At 63.1% G+C, this 19431-nt stretch overlaps 4 protein-coding genes across 6 annotated transcripts; all 4 read right to left on the bottom strand.

Annotated features, from left to right (window-relative positions):
* Positions 1 to 18: 18 nt before the first annotated feature.
* On the bottom strand, positions 19 to 8031 carry N4BP3 (NEDD4 binding protein 3). 2 transcript variants are annotated; one of them, XM_032124842.1, is made up of 5 exons: positions 5351 to 8031; positions 2866 to 3309; positions 2130 to 2684; positions 1687 to 1944; positions 19 to 1470 (listed from the first exon to the last, which is right to left on the bottom strand). In XM_032124842.1, the coding sequence occupies exons 2-5, from the start codon at positions 3277 to 3279 to the stop codon at positions 898 to 900; spliced, it is 1800 nt and encodes a 599-aa protein (XP_031980733.1). In that variant the 5' UTR covers positions 3280 to 3309; positions 5351 to 8031; the 3' UTR covers positions 19 to 897. The 2 variants fall into 2 exon arrangements, with proteins under 2 accessions (XP_031980733.1, XP_031980732.1); XM_032124841.1 differs by lacking the exon at positions 5351 to 8031 and adding an exon at positions 4943 to 5051.
* A 100-nt stretch (positions 8032 to 8131) lies between these two features.
* Positions 8132 to 10656, bottom strand: B4GALT7 (beta-1,4-galactosyltransferase 7). The gene is made up of 6 exons (XM_032124843.1): positions 10552 to 10656; positions 10074 to 10427; positions 9374 to 9599; positions 9070 to 9153; positions 8798 to 8902; positions 8132 to 8634 (listed from the first exon to the last, which is right to left on the bottom strand). The coding sequence occupies exons 1-6, from the start codon at positions 10596 to 10598 to the stop codon at positions 8479 to 8481; spliced, it is 972 nt and encodes a 323-aa protein (XP_031980734.1). The 5' UTR covers positions 10599 to 10656; the 3' UTR covers positions 8132 to 8478.
* A 311-nt stretch (positions 10657 to 10967) lies between these two features.
* LMAN2 (lectin, mannose binding 2) lies at positions 10968 to 14770 on the bottom strand. Its single transcript, XM_032124844.1, has 8 exons — positions 14616 to 14770; positions 14417 to 14535; positions 14216 to 14333; positions 13882 to 13961; positions 12566 to 12727; positions 12120 to 12234; positions 11605 to 11724; positions 10968 to 11460 (listed from the first exon to the last, which is right to left on the bottom strand). The coding sequence occupies exons 1-8, from the start codon at positions 14755 to 14757 to the stop codon at positions 11300 to 11302; spliced, it is 1017 nt and encodes a 338-aa protein (XP_031980735.1). The 5' UTR covers positions 14758 to 14770; the 3' UTR covers positions 10968 to 11299.
* A 464-nt stretch (positions 14771 to 15234) lies between these two features.
* Positions 15235 to 18747, bottom strand: LOC116451407 (ADP-ribosylation factor-like protein 3). Of its 2 annotated transcripts, none has more exons than XM_032124846.1 (6): positions 18565 to 18747; positions 18056 to 18199; positions 17855 to 17971; positions 17695 to 17745; positions 16761 to 16946; positions 15235 to 16681 (listed from the first exon to the last, which is right to left on the bottom strand). In XM_032124846.1, the coding sequence occupies exons 1-6, from the start codon at positions 18730 to 18732 to the stop codon at positions 16634 to 16636; spliced, it is 714 nt and encodes a 237-aa protein (XP_031980737.1). In that variant the 5' UTR covers positions 18733 to 18747; the 3' UTR covers positions 15235 to 16633. The 2 variants fall into 2 exon arrangements, with proteins under 2 accessions (XP_031980737.1, XP_031980736.1); XM_032124845.1 differs by having other exon boundaries at positions 18056 to 18256.
* Positions 18748 to 19431: the final 684 nt, after the last annotated feature.

Here is a 19431-nt window from a genome sequence, read left to right on the forward strand (position 1 = left end):
GCAGAGCAGAGGCCGGGAGAGAGAAATGCGGGTTTATTGCAGGAACGGGGTGCGGGGCCGGGCCCGGCCTTCACGTGGTTGTGCTGTTACACGCATAGAGCAGGGCTCTTTCCTTCCAGGACCTCTGGGCTCCCCCAGCTCCCCGTCACCCACTCTGGGAGGGGAGACCCCGGCCTCTCCCCCAGCTCAGGCACATGCCCCAGTCCTCTCTCCTACCCCAATTCCTCCCAGTGTGGCAGAGCACCAGTTCCCATCCCTCCTTGCACAAGGCACTCCCCCATCTCAGTCCAAAGAAAGCTGCACCAGCCACCTCCATTGCACAGCAGTTCCACACTGGGGACACAGAAAGCCCTGGGAGAGGTGCTGGGGCAGCTGCCCCCTCCCAGCAGCACCAGAACTCCTCGGGGTTTCCTCCTCTGCCTCCCCTGTCACACCACCAACTCCAGGGCCCTGCTGCCAAGGCAGCCACTGGAAACAGTAGCTGCAACTTCCACAGCAAGGCAGTGGGGTGGGGGACAGGGCCTGAGCTTCTCCTCACAAGACATTAAGTTACTGGGTTGTAGGAACAGGAGCAGCAGAGCAGGAGGGACAGGGAATGTCTCACAGGGCGTTTGGTTTCTGCCCCCATGGCAGAAAAAACCACAGGGCAAACGCTCCTGGACTCAGAGCATGGGGCACATGCAAGACCCCCACCCTGGCACAGATGACCCCCTGCCCTCCAGAGACCCCCACCAGAAGGGCCTGAAGTGCTGCAAGAAGGAAAAGCTCCCCTGTCGCAATTGGTCCTTCAGCCCAGGGCAGTGCCGAGCAGGGCCAGTCCTTGTGCACACCCTGAGATCGTCCCACTGCAGCAGCAAGAGACCTTCCCCCTTCACAGTCCCACTGGCATCCCGCCTCTCAGATCTTGGAGGACTCCACCCGCTCGATCCAGGGCGAATCGATGCCGACATCCCTGGGCTCCGCCCGCAGCTGCCGCAGCTCCCGCTCCAGCGCCTGGCTCCGGTGGTACATCTCCATGTAGCTGGCCTGGAGCTCCCGCTGGTACCGCAGCACCTTCTCCTTCTCCTCCTGCCAGGTTTTCCTCTCCAGCTCAAAGTTCACAGCCTGCAGCTGGCCCTGACGCCGCTCCCGCAGCAGCTCTGCCCACAGCCACTCCACCTGCCGCTCCAGGGGCTCCGCCGAGTCGCTCTGGAGGCCCCGGCACTTGGAGTCATCAGTTTCGCAGCCAGGGAAGTCCTGGCACGACGGCATGGGGTCATCACCCAGAGGCAGTGAGGTGCTGGGCTCCGGGGGGCTCTGGAAGGAGTCTGCCAGCTGTGCCAGCTGGGAGTCCCTGGCCTGGACCTCTGCCTTGGCCTCCCGCAGCTGCGTCTTCAGGCTGAAGATCTCCCCCAGCTTCTGAGCCATCTCCTCCTGGGTGTCCCGGAGCTGCTGCTTCAGCAGGGAGATCTCGGCTGCCTTCTGGCACACCTGCAAGGCACGGGCAAGCAGTGAGGAAGGGCTGGGGGAGCAGGACCCCAGAGGTGGCAGCACCCCAAGTCGTCCTCCTGGGAGCCCATAAGCACCACACACAGCTCATCCCTCCTGTCCTGTGGCCCCGAGCAACACCAGAGCAGGAAACTGCTGCTCCCATGCTGGCTCCACAGCCAGGAGGGTGGCAACAGGGAGAGAAGGAAGGGGACTCACCTCCCACTTGGTCTCCTCCAGCTTGGGGCTGCTATGCTCGCCCTGGGGCTGCCGGAGCTTGGTCTCCTCGCACTGGCACTGCTGCAGGCTCAGCTCCTCCTGCAGCCGCTTCTTCTCCTGCTGTGCCTTGTAAAGCTGCAGCTGCAGCGCGCGCTGCCCGCGCTGCGCCTGCTGCATCACCTGCTGCAGCCGGGCCATGTACATCTGCTTCAGGTCCTCCAGCTCATCCAGCCACAGCCGCTGCTTGTCCTCAAATGCCTGCCAGCACAGGTGGACACTGGTGAGAGCAGTCCCAGAACGGACCCAAGAGGTCCCATGATACTTGGTCCTCCCACACTTGGGCATTCCAAGCCCATCACCCACCACGGCAGCTCCTCCACTGCTCCTTCCATCCCCAGATCCCTGCCCGAGGCACTCAGCGCTGCCCCAGCCCCACGGCCCACCTGTGTGAAGGGATCTTCAGTCTCGCTGAGGCTCCTCTTGAGCTGCCGCAGCTCTCCTCCCGTCTCCTGCAGCCGGTCCTCCAGCTGCTTCACCGCGTCCTCCAGCGAGTAGGAGAACTCGTAGGGCGGCGGGGGCTCTCCGGGGCTCTGCAGCCGGCTCAGGGTGGCCATGCTTTTGCAGGACAGGGGCATCTTCTCAGGGGCCAGGGTGTCCCTGGGGCTCCGGGACACCCTGTCCAAGGAGCCCCCAATGTGGTTGATGTGGCCCATGGAGGCGCTGAACTGGCTCTGGGCAGGCTTCAGGCGGGAGCCGTAGGATGGGAAGCTCTGGATGGAGTTGTGGCTGGAGTCAGAGGCCTCATCCAGGCTGATGGCGTGGAGCAGGTGGGTGCGGAGCGGGCCGTGCTGCGGGGCCGCTGTGCTGCTCTGCGACAGCAGCGTGTGCAGGCTCCCATTGCTCTTGGACAACTTCTGCCCCTTGGACGAGGACAGGCCCTGCATGGAGACCAGCCCCTTCCCAGCCACCGCCTTGAAGGCTGAGGGCCTGATACGGCACTGAAAAACAACAGCAAGGTAAAGTATGAGCCTCTACAGCCAGGGAGAACCCCCACACTCCCAGCTTCATATCCCTGAACATCCTCAAATCCCCACATCCCAAGCAGGGAGGCATGGCTCATTCTGCTCCATCCCCATCCTCTCGCAGACCAGGTCATATTTCAGGACCCCACAGCCTCACCTTGTCGAAGCGGCCCCGCTCGGGCAGGGAGCTCTTGGAGAAGTCGGCCCCACGGTGATGCTCCCGGGAGCAGCGCTCGGGGGACCGGTTCTCGCGGTCACTCTCGTAGTCCCGCTTGTAGCAGGCACCCGACACCTGGTGCTTCCGCTCCGACCGCGTCTCCTTCTTGGCCCCGTGCAGGTACCCAAAGAGCTCCCGCTGGCTCGGCCCCTTCCGCAGCAGCCCATCGGGCTGCCGGAGCCCCCGCGAGCCGCCCAGTGGGGCCCGCAGCTCCAGGGGGGACAGATCCTGCTTCTCCACCAGGCTGCCCACGCTGCCCATGCTGCCAACGACGCCAACGGGCTCCGAGGAGAGGTAGGTGCCGAGGACACGGGTGTCAGGCTCACAGGTCACAGGACCCTGTGCTGCTGCCATGGAGAATTAGAGAAAAGCCCAGAACCAGCACTGCCGAGGGAGAGACAGAGTCAGCGATGCCGGGCAGCCGGGACACACCCCCGCACCCCCTTTCCCAGCCAGCCCCAAGGGCCCACACGGGCTCCTGGCAGTGGGACGGATCTGCCATCTCCCGTGCAGCTTCCCGGGGGACAGGGCACAGCAAGCACCGGGGCGGGGGCTCCCTGCCGTTGGCCCCGCCATGGTGCAGCGCCTCCTCCCACACCCAGCCCCACCTCCCGCCCGCGGCCGGGGCCGGGGCCGGCACCAGAACAGGCACCTGCCGCCCAGCCAGGCGGGCGAGTTCGGGAGCCGGCAGCACCTGCCCGGGCCTGGCGCCAGCCCCGGCCCGGCGGCACCCAGCCTCCCCGCCGGGACCTCCGGCTCCGGACACCCTCTGGAGACCTCCCCAAAACGCCCCTGCGGATGCCCATCAGCTTGGCCTCCCCGGGGCGCGGACGGGACGGGCACCTCTCCGGCACCACGGGGACACTTCCCGCACAGCATGGGCGGCACGGGCTCCTGCACCTCGCAGGGCAAGATCCACACGGCTCCATCCATCCACAGGCATTCCCACCCCAACACCGGGCATGGACAAGGCGGCCACAGCCCAGCTGCTGCGTGCGTGCCGGGGACCCCGTGGCCGGACATGGCGTGAGGGCGGTGGGAAGGGGCAGGATGCTGACGGGACAATGCAGCTTCCTGCGCAGGTGGCCGGGGGAGGAAGGATGAGAGGATGCCTTCGGCCTCGGCTCTGGCTCCCCAGCGCTAGGGAGGGGACGATGGCCTCACACCAGTGCAGGGGACATAGCGAGTGTGGCAGGGGCGAGGCAGAGACCCCACCACCGCTCCCAGCCTCGCCGAGGGATCTGGGGCCGGGTTACACCCAGGAAGCTGCCCTGGTTCTCAGCACCACGCGCCAGGTAAACAAACACCCAGCTTTTAATTGCTGCCACGCACAAACCTGTCTGACAGCTCCCGGCCTGCGCTGTCACCTCCCTCTGCGAGCCCAACACCTGCTCCGGGCATCGGCACCCCACGAAGGGCAGCAGGGATGGACCCTCTGGAAGGAGCCGGGCTGCCTGCGGTGCCACCGGGCGTGCACGGGGATGCGGGACATGGATGTTCCCATGGTGGTGGTGAGGGGGGGCGTGGATGCACATCCAGCCCCCGGCACTGGGGAGCAGCTCGGCCGAGCCCCGCAGCGGCTCCTCCCGGCACAGGCGGCCGAGGAAGTAGGTCAGGTTGTGGGAGGTTTGGGAAACGCCGGGGGAGCCCGAAGGTGTCCTGCCTGCGGCAGGGAGGGGATCGCCCTCCAGGCGCCAAAACACCGGTCCGGCCAGCCCGGCTCCTTCGCGATCTGCACCCAACCCCAGCCGTGCCCGGGCAGGATACGGCCCCAAACCCTTTCGCTTTCCCATTCCCATTCCACCCGGGAGGGAACGGCGGGGTTGGAGGGAGGCGGGCGCGGGTCCCCGCGCAGCCCCCTCCGCGCCTCCCCGCAGCCCCGCCGGAATTTCCGGCACGGAGAAGGCGGAGGGGGCGGTCGGTGCCCGGGGCCGAGCCCGGGACAAAGCCCCGCTGGCCGGAGCGCAGGGGGGGAGGGGGATGGGGAGCGGCGGGGGCCGCCCGGGCCCGCACTCACCATGCCGGCGGCGCTGCGGTCCCGCACGGCTCCGCTCCGCGCTCCTTCCCTCGCCGCGTTTGAACGCGCCCCTCGGCCGCGGCCGCGCGGGGCGGCGGGCGGAGCCGGCACCGGCAAATCGCGGCGCGGGGGCGGCGGGACGGGAGGGGCGGGAAGCAGGAGGAGGAGGAGGAGGAGGAAGAAGAAGAAGGAGGGGGGCGGCCTGGCCGTGCCCACCAGCGGGGCGGGGCAGGGCTCGCTGGCCGGGATTTGCGCGAAACGCTTCCCCCCAATGGCGGGGAGACCCCCGCAAATCCCCCCAGCTACAGCTCCGGGACCGGCAGCACTGAAGCCAGCCGGCCCCCAGTGAGCCGCTGATATCCCCGGATATCGCCCACCGAGAGTGGAGAGACATATTTTGCTTCGTACCTGCGGCGTGGAGAAGGGTCTCGGCTCCCTGGGACACTCTCTGCGCCGTCCTCTTGCAGGGCAACCCGGTGTCCCCCCCTCACAGCACCCGCGGGTGGGCAGGAGCCTCACAAAGCCCCGGGGGACACGGTGTACCCCCGTGGGGCTGCCGGCTGGCCTGGCGCCAGCGAGACGGGACACGCTGCATCCCTCTGAATCAGCGCTGCCACATCCTGGCCTGGAGCCGGTTTTGGCAGCCGCAGGGAGCGAGAATCCCGCCACGGGCTGGACCTGGTCACCGGCGTCCTCTGCCCTGCTCCGTCCCACGGCGCGGTGCCCGTCTGTCCCCGGGCAGGAGCCGCACCGTCCCCAGCTCGGCGTATCCGCTGTGCTCGCACCCCGGGCCCCGCTCGCTGCCAGCTCCCCCCGCCGCACAGCCGAGTCCTCAAGCTGTGCTGCCAGTGCTCTCCCACACACACACACTGTCCCCGGTCCCTGCTCGCCGGGCTCACATGCCGGTGGTGTCCTCGGTGCGCTGCCAAGGCACGCTCCGCTCCCTCTGGCCTCGGCCCCCGTTCCCCGCAGCTCCTGTGCCCAGCTGCGCACCAGCACGTGTGGCCTCTGAACCGAGGGGGCCCTTCCCAACGGTGCCATTGCCCATCCTGCTGGCCTCAGGAATGTGTCTGCGATGCCCTGGCCCTCTGCCTGGAGCTCAGCCCGCGGGCACTGGCATCATCCCACGGGGCTCGGATCGGACAGGTTGCAGGGACGCCGGGTGACTGCAAGGGGTGCTGCTCACGGCCGCACCCCTCCTTCCCGTCTGCCCCGTTTCCTGCTCCTCCGTGGGCCCGAGCTCGTCTCCCTGGGACAGCAGCTTCCACAGAGCCCTGGGGCTCAGTCCTGCCCACGTCACTCCAGCAGCCAGGGATGTCCCCTTCTTCAGGCAGAGATGCTCCAGCCTCCTCTTGCTTTTTGCCCAGTCCCCTCTCTGCTCACCTCACCCCCCAGTGCCCTCCTCTAAGATACTACAGCAATTTCACGTCCACCAGTAAACAGCTCCGGAACCATCCACTTTATAACAGCCTGGCAATAAAAGCCATCGATTGCTGTGCCCACATCAACCCCTGCACGGCCTCACTGACAGCAACTGGGACTCCAGAAGAGGGGTCACAGAGGGGCAGGCAGGGCTGGGCCTCCAGGGGCCCTCTCTGCCCCTGAGCATTCTGATGTTCTCCTCAGGCTTGCTGAGAGCATGAGAACACTGGGAGGCTTTCGGCTCGGCTCTGCAGGGCTCCTGGGACTGCAGGCAGGGTGTTACCCATCTGTGGAAAAGCCATGGGGAAAAACTTCATCCCCTCCCGCTGGGCCATTGCCGATATCGAAGTGTGTGGGGGGAGCGGAGCTGAGCGACCTCCGAGTCACATTCAGGGCTATAAAAGGAAGCCGGGTCTCCAGCAGGGTGCCTCTTCCACAAAAGCAACCGGAGGATGAGGGGGCTGCGAGCAGAGCTGAGAAATAGCTGCCAGGCAGCGGGAGAGGAGCCTGGAGCGCTGAGCGAAGTGCGAGGTGCACATATGCTCTCTGTTTCTGCACAGATACGTCTTTATGAAACCTGCCCCAAATGGTGTCATCTATTTTGAACGGCGCAGAGGAATTCTTTGATCTGCCTCCACCAGCCCTGGCTGCGGTTCAGGCACTGGGAAGCGGCTGCCACACAGATGGCCAATCCCAAATCCGTGCCATGGAGAGGCAGGAGCGGGGCTGCTGGGTCGGTATCTCCCTCTGGCTGCCCACAGCGAGGGCGTGACTGGTCCTGGGAACACCTGTGGAGCAGTGCACCAGGTGTCCAAGTTCACCAGCACCTTCACGCCAGATACCAGCGCTGCTTTGGGGCCACCAGGCTGGAAAGGCCATTGGGAGCTCTTGGGCAGCACACCCACACACTGCCCCGAGGATGGGCCTGCCCCCTCCACGATGCAAAGCAGATCCTCACCACCCTGCACTGCCACCTTGATCCCTGCCTCGGAGGCAGCCGCCCCCACACCCTATCCAAGACTCCTCTCCCAGCTCCAGAGCAGCAGAGAGAGCAGAAGGCACCAGATCTCTCCAGACACCCCATCCCACAGCCCCTACACGGTACGTGACCCCCGCACTTGGCTCTGATGCTTTTTCCCCTCCCTCCCTCCTTCCTCTCCGGAGCTACTCGTCTTCCCAGGATGGTGACAGCTTCTCTCTGGGGATGCAAAGCGACCGCTCCAGGAAGTGCCAGGCAGGAGATGAGGACAGAAGGGGCCAGGAAAGGCGGAGGGCCTGGTGCCAGCACCGGTGGCAGGACTGAACTGAGGGGTACTGGCTGTTCAACCAGGCCTACCCAGCTTGAGGAGGCAGCAGCACCCAAAATGTGTGCCAAGACCCTGGCGGAGACATCAGGTTTTCCAACCCCCCCAGAAAGGCTGTGGCAGCACATGCCACAGAAGGCAGGCAAGGAAAGGAGAGCTCAGCCAGAATTCTCCTCCTCACTCCAGAGAGGTCCTGGCCTCCAAGTGCTGACATCCAGCAGCGCTGTGGATGCTGGGAGTCGGACATGGCTCAACCACAACCACTTCCTGCAGTGAAATGACAACAGCCCAGCCCTGGGGGTACCTGGCAGCTGGAACAGGCACCATCTCTCTGAGAGCCCATTTCAGACTGGCTTGGCCTCTGAACCAGAGCAGCTCAGAGCTCACCTGTCACACAGAGAGGAGCTGGGGCCAAGCCAGAACAGGTGTGCTGAAGGAAGGTGAAGGCAACAGGAAAATGGAGTAGTGCCAGCACAGCCCAGGGCATTCACAACTCACAGGTGCCCTGACAGTTCTTTATTGTCCTCTGAGCTGCGTGGCAGCTCAGCTATGTCCAGCACAGGAAAGCCACCTCCTGCACCTGCCCTGGGAGGCAGCACCAGCGCCTGCAGCGATACCAGCGAGTCCCACTCTCAGCCTCTTCTGTTGCTCTCAGCAAAGTCCAGTTCTCAGCCTCTTCTGCTCCTCTGTGTCTCGCCAGCACTGCCATGCTCATCCACTGCCAAAATCCTGCCTGCTCCAGGCAGCTCCGCAGCACCCACGGAGTCTTGGCACCAGCACAGAGCACATGACTGGCACATGGGGAGGGGCTCAGCCAAACGTGCACCAGGGGGTCTCATTTGTGTCACAGTCCAGCAAGATATTAAGGACAGTGCAAGGGGCTCCTGCCACTCTCAGATCTGTCCGTGACTCGATTTGGTACCTCACGTTGTTCAGGCCTCCCTCCCGATCCACCTTAAACTGTTCCTGAGGAAAAGAAAGACTGTTCGGCCCAGGATGGACAGGACAAGCACCCAGTGCCTGGAGAGGGAGCCAGAGCTGGCAGGGGAGGACATGAGCAAGGAGAGCTCAGAGCACGTGGTGACCACAGCCCAAAGCTCCCGTGGTTCCCCCTGACCAGAGGTCTCACCTGCTTCTGCGCAGCAATGCGCTTCTGGTCTCTCTTCCTCCAGGCTGGGTCATGCAGGTGCTGGAAAGTCTCATATCCAGTCGTGATTCCAGAGGGACGACGAACCTGGGAGAAGAGCAGAGCTTCCATAAAGCTACTGGAAAACTCCTGCACCTGCTGCTGGAGCACAGGGCTGCCTTCCCCACACCCCAGCCTGGGTGGCCACAGTGGGGCCAGGTGAAGAGACAAGAAAAAGGGCAATTTCAAGCCAGGAGGGTGCAGAGACCCCTTACCTGGAGACCAGCTCCTTTGATACGTCGATAGAACTCATCGTCCTCCCGTCCCCAGCCCCAGAAGCGGTTGGACATGCCATTGCACTGGAACAAGAGCAGCACCGTGCCAGCCAAGGTTCAGCACAACTCCATGGCCTCAGAGGAGCAGACACCAGCCCAGCCTCCCCTCTCCTGCCCCCCAGCAGCTCAGACCACAGGCTCTGTCCCCAAACCATTTTGACTCCTTTCCCCACTTCTCAAGTTCACTGTGATAATGTCATAGCCCTGCCCCAAACTGTCCAGGACACCCCACCCAGGAGCTCACCAACTCATAGTGCTGCTTGGTGAGCAGCAGGATGCCACCCACGTAGGTCTTGTAGTGATAGAGTGGGTGCAGCTCGGGGGATGCCACGTGGAAGGGCCCTGCCTCCGGGAAGCTGTAGTCCAGGTGCTCGTTGAGGGGCAGGAGATCCACGTCATGCATGGCGATGTAGTCGGTGTCGTTGCCGCTCTCCAGGAAGCCCACGTTGATCAGGGATGCCCTGTTAAACCTGCCACGGGATTGGGGGCTCTTAGTGCCAGGCACAGCAGCCACTGTCCGCACACATCCCTCTGCCACGGTCATCAGTGCTCAGTGTCCGGTCCCCAAACAAGGGCACATGCAAACACAGCACTCCATCCTGCAGCTGCAGCCCTGCTTCCCCCTGCACGGCGAGCTGGGAGCAAGTGACAGCATTTCCAAACACCCCTTGGACTGTCTTTGAATTCCAGAGTCCCCAGATGTTTGCTGCTGCAGACCTGTGACACTGGGGAGAAAGCCAAAATACCCGGGGATAAAGGATTCTGTGCTAAGATTCTATTCTTGCTAAGGAAGAAGGAAGCAAACCACCACTTCATCCATCTCTAAGCTCTAGAATGAGCCTGCCCCTGACATCCCACTGCCCCGGCCCTCCGCTTCTCCGTGAGACCCTCCCAGCACTCAAGAAAGCTTCGGGAAGGACCCCCATGGCACAGGAAGACGCTACCTGAAATGATCCACTTGGTTGAGGATGAAGATGTGGTGGCGGATCCTCTTCTTGCTGAGGAAGCGGTGCATGTAGGGCACGAAGGCCAGCAGCTCCTCGAAGCGCTCTCGGAAGGGCACCAGCAGCGCCAGCCGGTGCGGCCCCCACGACGCCTCCTCCTCGGGCGGCTGCAGCGGGGCGGGGGGCGGGCACGGCTGCCGGGGAACCCCCCGGTCCTGCCCGCCCGGCGCCGGCCCCTCGCCCGAGCAGCTGAGCTGGAGCCAGAGCAGCGAAGCGAAGCCGAGCAGCAGCGCCAGGAGGAACAGCGGGAATGCGGAGAGGCGGCCGGGGAAGAGCCGCAGGAGCGGCGGGGACCTGCGGGATGGCGCGGGGTCAGCGCACGGCGGGACCTCCGCCCCCCCCGCACCGCGATAGCCTCCCCCCAGGTCTCCTTGCCCCCCTCCCCCGGTACCGGCCCCACGGACCCCGCCGGGCTCACCCTCCGCCGCGCAGCCGGAGCGCGTCCCTGCGGCGGGCCGGGCCCATGGTGCCCGCCCGGCCCCGCGGGCAGCGGGACACGCTGGCTGCGCCCGCCGCTCCCCCTTCTTCCCCGGAAACACGGCCCCGCTCTCTTCCGCTGAAGGGGCGGGACGGGGGCGGGACCGGCCTCCGGGGACATCCCCCCCCCATCCCGCCCCACCGCCACCCCCCCGCGGGGCTCCTCCGGAAATCGCGGGGACACCCCATCACATATCCCCTGGAGATGCCGGTGAACACAGATCCCCGCCCGCTGTTCCTCTGGGATCCTTCCAGGATTGCCTCCCTGCACACCCCGCCAAGCTGGGACCCCCCCACTAGCGCTTCCCAGCAGAGCTCCCTTTCTCTGCCCCCCCCAGACAGAGCCAGAGCCACGGGTGGTGTCAGTCCTTTAATGCCCCACTCGCAGCCCCCTCCCCACAGCCCCTCACGTTCACACCTGCCCGAGGCAGCACAGCAAGTCCCAGCAAGGCGGGGGGAGCGCTGGAAAAACCAGGGAGCAACCTCCAGGCTCCCATAGCACAGCTCTGGGGAGCCAGCGGGCATCATCCCCCTCAGTCCAACCCGCGGGAGGCCCAGGGCCGGGCGGGGGTTACAGCCAAACAGACAGGTAAGAAAATACTTCTGGTATTTCTCAGAAACAGCATTTAGAAACCACAGTTTTTTACAGCTCCCCATAAAAAAAGATGGGTTTGGGCACAGGTGCTCCACTAGTAGAAACGCTTGTTCCGCTCCTGGCGTTTCTGGAAGACCACGGCTCCCACCACAGCGCAGACAATGATGCCCAGCAGTGCACAGAGCAGGAGCAGGAACACCTTCCAGCCCGTCAGTGGCCCGCTCCGGAAATTCCCCGTTGGGTCATCCACGTTGTCTGCAAGGGAAAGAACAGCTACAGAGACAGACACAACCTTGGCTCCTGTGGAGTTCTGCCGGGTGTCACATCTTCAACGCCTTCCAGAGTCCAGCCCCGACATCCCAATTCCCCCTGGAAGGTTTCCAAAGCCCACAGGCTCACCTTTGGGGGATTTAAGGAGGCTGACGCTTGGCTCGATCTTGGTCCAGTCAACGGTCTCATCTTCTACAGGGTGCTCCACCATGAGCTGGAACAGCTTCATCGAGATAATGTCGTGATTGTCTGGGGAACAATCATGAGCACCAAATGCCATCAGAAGCTCTGAGATGTCCACACACTCAGAGCACCCCTCAGACCCTCCTCTGCCAGGTCCAGTCTCCTTCCCTCTCAAGCCACCCTCATCCCCAGGTATCAAACTGCAATCCAAAGACATTCCTTAGCTCTCAGGTGCCTCCTTTCCCCAGCCATGGGTCCCAAAAGGGTTTCAGGAGCTCAGTAAACAATTCAGGGAAAGGAAGCCATTGAAACTATCCAGTGCATCCAGTGTTATGATCACAGAATCACGGAATTTTTAGGGTTGGAAGGGACCTCTGGATATCCAACTCCTCTGCCAAGGCAGGGTCACCTAATCCAGGCTCCAACCACCACGTGTTCCCCTGAGCAAAGCCCCCTCTCACCAGACAGATCTCCTGTGCCAGCAGAAGCACCAAAGAAGTACCCAGTTGGCAGCTGCACCCCTGCGATGTCGATGCAGTTCTTCCATTCATTCTTGTCTTCCACGTCAGTCATCACCTGCAAAACCAGGAGAGGGTCACACCAGGAATGTTCAGGACCGAGGGACAGGCCAGCTTGGAAGGGACCACAATCTGGTCCAACCTTCCTGCTCAAGCAGGGCCATCCCAGATCACACGGATTGTGTCCAGATGATTCACAAATATCTCCAGTGAGGGACACTCCACACCCTCTCCAGGCAACCACCTTTGGCACGCCACTATCCTGCCTGCCTGCACCTCTGCAGCTGGATGTGCTGGCCAGGCAGTGGCTGAGCCTGGAAGACCATCTCCAGCTCCTGGTACAGCCAGCCCTGCCCCACCTCAAGCGCAGGTGCCCCACCAGGTCTCACCGTGAGCCGGCCCCGGGAGTAGCGGACGGCCAGGAAGGTGTCGTGGTTCTGGTTGCGCAGGTCAGCGGAGCAGCCGGCCAGCTCCGTCCAGCGCCCGTCCTTGCTGTGGTCGTAGGTCAGGGAGCCGTTGTTGACCATGGCTGAGATGTAGGGGAACACGCGCTGCGGGGCACAGACAGCGGCTGCCGGGGCTGCGGGAGCTCCCGGCGGCACAGCCGGAGCCTCCGTGCCCGCAGGAGGAGCAGGGTGGGAGCACGGCATGGAGCACAGCACCACAACATCACGGCTGCTTCTCCATCTAAAGCTGCTTCTGAACTGAGCCAGAGCTGCCTAAAGCAGAGCCACCCTTTCTGAGCTCCCATTTCAAGACCCCCATCCTGTGATTCTGTGAATAAACCCACCCTATATTGCATGGCCAGAGCAGAGACAGCCCCAAGCTTGCAGAGCAGCTGGATAAAAATCCCAGAATCATTTAGGTTGGAAAAGACCTCTGAGATCATTCAGTCCATCCTGTGAGCAATCCCGACCTTGTCAACTAGCCCTGACTGCCATGTCCAGTCATTCCTTGAACACAAGAAGTGTAAGAACAGAGCAGAAGACCCAGAATGGGCAGAAATCTCATATAAGCAGCAAAACCACTCACAGGGTTTTGTGATCAGTAAGTTACCTACACCAGGAGAGGACAATTGGAGGCAGGAATTCGCCTCCCATGAGCATCAAGACAACAGGGAGATGGGTCATTTCCAGGTGCCTTATGACTGAGGTATCATGGTTTTGGGGGTACAGACCCCAAAGCACAGTTTTGTTTTCTGACTGTGCCATAATGAAATCCACAAACACAGAGCAGGACAGAAGGAAAGGATCCCCAGCCCTCACAGGACTGATCTCTACTGTGGCCATGGGGAATTCTGGAGCAAAAAGGAGGCCCAGGAGTTTCTTTCAGACACACAGAGGTTGCAAAGGGAAAATAAAGGCAGCAACATCACGGAATGAGCATCCAAAGCACAGAAGTCAGGGAATGACACTCAGGATGTATATTAGCTGGTGGTGCTGGGTTTACACCAGCTCTGTGCCTGCTCTCCTGTGCAGAGAAAATGCCTTGGAAACATCTGTGTAGTCAAGAGCAGCACAAGAAGGAGAAGGGAGCTTCTTAGCTCCATTAATGCACACCAAGTCTTCCCTTTACCAACTCCCAGGCCAGGAAGAGCAGACCGCGCTCAAGTAAGGAGAGACTTTTCCTTGGATCAGGTGAGAAGCACTTGGAGCAGGAAGGAAACAGCCTGGTGGGTACTGCACAAGCTGCTTGGACCACTCACCTCCGTCGCCTCATCATTAGGATAGGTATCAAGGAAAATAGCCAGTCCATGAAAGTTGTCCTTGCTGCCAAAAACAGGACCTGAAACAGGGCAGAGCAGTGGAGAGAGGGGGAGACAGAAGGAGGTCAGAATTCGTGCTCAGAGAGTTCTGAGCTGTACAAACTGTTCACTGCCAAGCAGGTGGCTGAGGGCACCTGCTGCCCGGGCAGAACACACAGGACACGTCACGCTAATCTAGTGAAACCAGACAGAGGGAGCCCAGAGGCGCTCCCTGGCCAGCTGCCTTCCGGGACAGGGCCCGTGTGCTGCGGACCAGCCGGTTCCTGGCACTGACCTGGCGTCAGGCGCTCCTGCGTGTACCACAGCGCCAGCCCATCCCCGTGCAGGTTCTTCTTGCCGGCTCCGTGGATCTTGAAGTGGAGGTGGAGCTCCCAGTCCTTGAGGAAGCAGGGCTGTGGGAGAAACCCCAGCGGCGTCAGGGCAGGAGGCGGCAGGGCCGTCCCGAGCCCCCGCCCGTCTCTGCCCGGGCTCTCACCACGCGGTTCCAGATGGAGCCCTCCCGACTGCGCTCGTCGGGCGTCAGACGCACGTACTGGCTGGTGACCATGGTGCTACCCTGGAAGTCCCACAACGGCATCGCGGCGGAGCCCGCGCCTGTAGAGGGGCGAAGAGAGCGCGGATCAGCCCGGGCCGCTCGCGGGGGGCCCTGCGCGTCCCCCCGGCCCCGCGCTCACCCTGGTACGGCTTCATCAGCGAGTGCTCCCGCTTTAGGTGCTCGCTGTTGCCATCCGTGAGCTCGGCGGGCACCGGGCGCGGCCCGGCCAGGGCCAACAGCAGCGCGGCCGCCGCCACCAGCCCGCCCGCACCCGCCGCCATGCTCCGCTTCCGCCTTCCCTTCCGGCGCTCCGCCCCGGCCCCGCCTCTCAACAGAAACAGCCAATCAGAAAACCGCGCTCACCGTGGTCCCGCCCCCATCCGTGAGCGGCATCACCGTCCGCCTATTGCAGGGGAGAGGGCGGGGCCAGCGGGCGCGTAGCCCCCGTTGCGCGGCGGGAGGCGGGAGGAGGGGACCGAACGGCCTCCCGGCGGGTGCTACGCGTGCGCGGCAGCGCGGGGCGTGCCGGGAGCTGTAGTCCGCCCGCCCTTCCCGGGGCCGCTCACGTGCGCGGCTCGTGGCCCCCGCGGGACACGTGACCCGCCTCGACGGGTCCCGGGAACGGGAACGGGAACGGCCCCGGGATGGGCCCAGGGAACGGCCTCGGGAAGAACGGCCTCGGGAAGAACGGCCTCGGGAACGCAGAGCAGCGGGTCAGCACCGCCGCAGCGGCGCGGGAAGGACAGGCCGAGGCAGCGTGGAGGTCACAGCAGCTTTATTGAGGGTCGCAGGGCAGCCCCTGGCCCGCTCCCGCAGCTCTCCCCTCATCCCTCCGCCACGGCAGCCGTGGTGGCCAGGCAGCGGAATCTCCCAGCCCTCCGGATGGGCACCTCCAGGCAGGCGGCAGCCCCGGCTGGGACACAGCGCGCGTCCCGGGGGTACAGGGTCCCCTCGGCCGCACAGAGCAGCCTCCGCCGGCAGCGGGCAAGGAGACCCCGCCGTTGGCGACTGGTCCTGCCTTCGTGCTTGTCCCGAGTCCTGTGCGCATATGGGGACTCCTCTGGCCAGCGAGAGGTGCCGAAGGGATGCTTTCCCGAGCCTCTGTACCGTGGCACGGCTGGGGCAGCACCGGTGCCATCCTGCAGGAGCACAGGGGGACGGACACACAGCGCACGGGTGCCTGGGGGTGCAGCCGGCACCGTGTCGGGGTGCCCGGCATGCCCGGGGCATGTGTGGGTCACAGCAGCACCCGTGGGGTGTAACAGCAGCGTGGATGGACAAGTCCTGGGCAGGTTCTCGTGCTGGAGGTGTGCGAGCCCTCAACACGGTGGGACTTTATATGGGAAAATACTGGCAGAACATTCAAAATGTTTAACGGGAGAGTGAGGCAAGATGAGCTTGGGATAACAGAACACTTCACAGGAGAGTGAGGCAAGATGAGCTTGAGATAACAGAACACTTCACAGGAGAGGGAGGCAGGATGCGCTTGAGATAACAGGACACTTGAAAGGAAAGGGAGGCAGGAGGCCCTTAGGATAACAAGAACATGAAAGACATGAGCCAGCTGAGATCACCATTGCAGAAGAGCTGAATTGTGCGCATGCTCTGGAGCAAGAGGTGAAAAGGACAACTTCGAGGAAGACTTGGGGCCTTCATCCCACGACCACCCGAGATGACCACCAGAGAGCATTACACATGGTCGAGTGGATGTGAATTAGTGCCCAAAAGTATTTAGCATAAGACTACCCTTTTCTGAGTTGTATGAATAATGCATGAGCTGTGTGTAATAAATTGCTGAAAATCCACGATGTTGGTGTGCACGATAAGAGGAGGCATCCCTCCCCATGCACCCATCCCATTGCTGAATAAACAAATACCTGCTTCAAAGACTCGGTCTCTGGAGTTCCTGGTACCCTGGCGTGAGTCAGGACACGTGCTTCCCTCCAACAGCACAGGGGCTGCAGGGGAGTCAGGGGGTGTGAGGAGCCCGTGGAAGCCCGGGAGGCAGGGAGAGGGGAAGCCAGCTGATTAGTGGAAGACTGGGTGGGAAAATCATCCAAACATGGCAGTCTGAGGCTCAGGGCCGAGCCAAGGGATTGGGGGGTTGGCCGTGGCATAGGGACCTGCAGCTCAGGCCCGTCTGGCACTTTGCAGCTCTCACTTCTTCCTGTTCATGATCTGGCTGGAAATCCAGTTCATCCCATCCTGGAGGGGAAGAACGATGTGAGCGCAGGCCCTTGGGTCCACTCCCAGCTCTGCAGAGCCCACAGGCCCCCATCTCTACCTGCACCCCTTCCCCAGACAGGGCCGAGCAGGCCTGGATCTGCCACTCCCGGTCCCGGTAGGTGTGGAGGCTCAGCCCTTCTGCGATTTCGGCTGCGGGTGCTGCAGTCACCAGGTCCTGCTTGTTGGCAAACACCAGTAGCGGGACGCCCGTGAGGGACTCGTCCTCCGTGAGCTCTGCCAGCTCCTGCCAAGAGAGAACCTTCTCCCAGGGCTGCTGCCCTCCTCCACGGAGCTGCGCAGCATGTGCTGGACACCTCAGCCCTGCAAAAGCCTCATCCCTTCTCTCTGGTGCTTGTGGCAGATAAGGAAGGGGTGAGGTCTTGACATCCCATGAGAGAGAAGCTCCCAAAGGAGCTTCACCTCCTGAAGGTCCATTAGCCCAGGAGCCACACACAGGGCTACCTGAGGACTGAAGCCCTCCCAGCACCGAGAGCCTGGGCAAAGGGCAGCTGCAGGAGGCTCCTGCCAGTCCCGAGCTGTCTGGCACACCCACACCACCGTCTGGTGCCGGAACAGCCGGGGCTGGCACTCAGAGTCTCACCTTCCCCTCTCAGAGCTTCATTCCCGGGTTTGTAACTGAATTTGCTACTCGTAAACCTTTGTTTGGCTGTATCACTGACCTGGTGCTGGGGGGTGGGATGAGGGCTGGAGATTGAGGGGTCACTTTCACCAGGGACTGTCACCCCTGTGCTGGGCACCCTTGGAGCATCTCAGCTCAGGGGGAGCTGCTGGGCCATGGAGTGGGATATCTCTGCCTGCTGAGACTCTGATCTTGAGCCTTCCCATAGCGCTCCCAGGACAGCATGGCCCCTCCCTGCAGCACTGCCCCACAACTGAGAGTAGCTTCGCTTCACCCTCATCCTCAAAGAGCTGGTGCCAGACAGATCCGAGCCCCAGGACCCCACAGCCACCCCTCGCTGCACCCCTCATACCTGCCCTGTCTCCTCAAAACGCTTCTGGTCAGCACTGTCAATGACATAAATCTGCCATGGGGACAAAAGGGACAGTCAGGGACTCCTTCTTGCCTGGCTGCACAGCCCTTCTGTGGGGCCCACACAGCACTCACAGGGCTGGGGGTGCTGCCCCACTCACCAGCAGGTCTGTGCTGCCCAGATACTTCTTCCAGTATGGGCGGATGGAGCGCTGCCCCCCGATATCCCAAACATTCAGCTTCAAACCGTGGGAGTGGACGCTCTTGATGTTGAATCCCTGCACGGGGAATCCCGGCATCACTCAAGGGATGGGTGGGACCTGCCCCCTCTGCCGCCGCCCGAGGCCCCCAGCAGCACCTACCTGTGTGGGGGTGATGGTGCTGACTTCCTCGGACGCCAGGCGCTTCAGCAGCGTCGTCTTGCCGGCATTGTCCAGCCCCAGCAGGACGATGCGGAGCTCCTGCTCCGGCGAACCCTTCAGCTTCTGGATGACAGAGAGCAGCCCCTGGGGGCGGGGGGTGCTGGGGGAGCCCTGTGGGGTGCCGGGTGGCTGCAGAGCACCCTTGTTTGGGAGAGGGGAACTGGGCACACTGCTGGCTTTGGGTACCCTGTGTCTCTGACCCGAGCAACCACCAGGGCCCAGCTCCCAAGGGGTGCAGGCTCGGCGTGGCCCCACAGCAGATCTGCCCACCCCAATTCCCCTTCCTGGGTGTGCTGTCCCAGCCCTGGGACCCCTCCCAGCTCCTGGGCAGGCTGGGGGAACATGCCCCAGGTAGAGCCCTGCTCTGCCAGCCGTCCCAGCGCCACCACCGGGAACTGGTGCCGCACACCCTCCCTGGAGCCGGTGGGATGTCACCGGACCCCGCTTACCTTCTGCACATCACCCATGGTCTGGGAGTCGCTCCGGCCCGCGGCACCGCCTGGGGAGCTGCCGGGGCTCGTCCCCGGGGCCCGCCGGCCGGTGCGTGACTGGCACGTTCCCCATCCCCGGGAGAGGAAGAGGATTACGGGCTCCGGAATTAGCTGCTGTTCTTCCATTTACCCACGGCATTAAATAATGCCCTCAGCAAATCCCCCAGCCAGCTGTCGTCCCGCCGCCACCTACCCCCAGGATAAACCAGGTCCCCCCGGGCTGGGGCACTGGGGCACGGGGCATCCCTCTCCACACGGGGAAGGGGTCCCAGCCTGGGAAGATGCCGAGCCCAGGCACAGGGCTGACACAGCCTGCCACATCGGGATGCCTCACGTTGAGGCAACACCAGCACCCACGAGCTGTCCCCTCGCAGGGTGGCAGGAGAAATTGTTGAGGCTGCTTGAGGCCACGTCAGCGACTGCCACAGCTCCCCGCTGCTGCCCAAGGGAAACCACCAGGCCCTGGAGCAGGTCGAGGGCTGGGTTGTCAGCAGCTGGAGCTTGGGGATGACACAGGACAGGGGTCCGGAGGGGCTCAGACACATTCTCCAGCAGCCCACCCCCAACCCAGGTGGGGTGAGGGGCTCATCTGTTCTCCGTTTGGATTAAGTGCATTAATTAAGCAATGTCTTTGATTCCTGCATGCTGCAGTTCTGTCCTCAGATCAGGTTTCCCAGCAGAGAGGTTATCCTTGCGGTGAGGACCGTGAGTCACGCACTCTTGGAGAGACATTTTTATTTATAACTCCCGTGGCAAAGCCAAGCCAAACAACACAGCCACACTCTGACAAAGGGAAGGGGAGCAGCACGATCACCCCTCATCCCT

Source organism: Corvus moneduloides, chromosome 15, assembly GCF_009650955.1.
Source record: "Corvus moneduloides isolate bCorMon1 chromosome 15, bCorMon1.pri, whole genome shotgun sequence".
Lineage (NCBI taxonomy): Eukaryota > Metazoa > Chordata > Aves > Passeriformes > Corvidae > Corvus > Corvus moneduloides.

Excerpts from the sequence above, each read along its gene's own strand:
- B4GALT7 (XM_032124843.1), bottom strand. The coding sequence starts at position 10,598 with ATGGGCCCGGCCCGCCGCAGGGACGCGCTCCGGCTGCGCGGCGGAGG. Across the intron at positions 8,903-9,069 it reads TCAAAGGAGCTGGTCTCCAG|GTTCGTCGTCCCTCTGGAAT; the intron begins GTAAGGGGTCTC and ends CTCTTCTCCCAG. Across the intron at positions 8,635-8,797 it reads GCATTGCTGCGCAGAAGCAG|GAACAGTTTAAGGTGGATCG; the intron begins GTGAGACCTCTG and ends TCTTTTCCTCAG.
- N4BP3 (XM_032124842.1), bottom strand. The coding sequence starts at position 3,279 with ATGGCAGCAGCACAGGGTCCTGTGACCTGTGAGCCTGACACCCGTGTC. Across the intron at positions 1,945-2,129 it reads CTGAAGATCCCTTCACACAG|GCATTTGAGGACAAGCAGCG; the intron begins GTGGGCCGTGGG and ends CTGTGCTGGCAG. Across the intron at positions 1,471-1,686 it reads TGGAGGAGACCAAGTGGGAG|GTGTGCCAGAAGGCAGCCGA; the intron begins GTGAGTCCCCTT and ends CGTGCCTTGCAG.
- LOC116451407 (XM_032124845.1), bottom strand. The coding sequence starts at position 18,732 with ATGGAAGAACAGCAGCTAATTCCGGAGCCCGTAATCCTCTTCCTCTCC. Across the intron at positions 18,257-18,564 it reads CCATGGGTGATGTGCAGAAG|GGTGCTCTGCAGCCACCCGG; the intron begins GTAAGCGGGGTC and ends CTCCCAAACAAG. Across the intron at positions 16,682-16,760 it reads TGTCTGGGGAAGGGGTGCAG|GATGGGATGAACTGGATTTC; the intron begins GTAGAGATGGGG and ends CTTCCCCTCCAG.
- LMAN2 (XM_032124844.1), bottom strand. The coding sequence starts at position 14,757 with ATGGCGGCGGGTGCGGGCGGGCTGGTGGCGGCGGCCGCGCTGCTGTTG. Across the intron at positions 12,728-13,881 it reads CTAATGATGAGGCGACGGAG|CGCGTGTTCCCCTACATCTC; the intron begins GTGAGTGGTCCA and ends TGTGCCCCGCAG. Across the intron at positions 11,725-12,119 it reads TGGCACAGGAGATCTGTCTG|ACAATCACGACATTATCTCG; the intron begins GTGAGAGGGGGC and ends ATTGTTCCCCAG.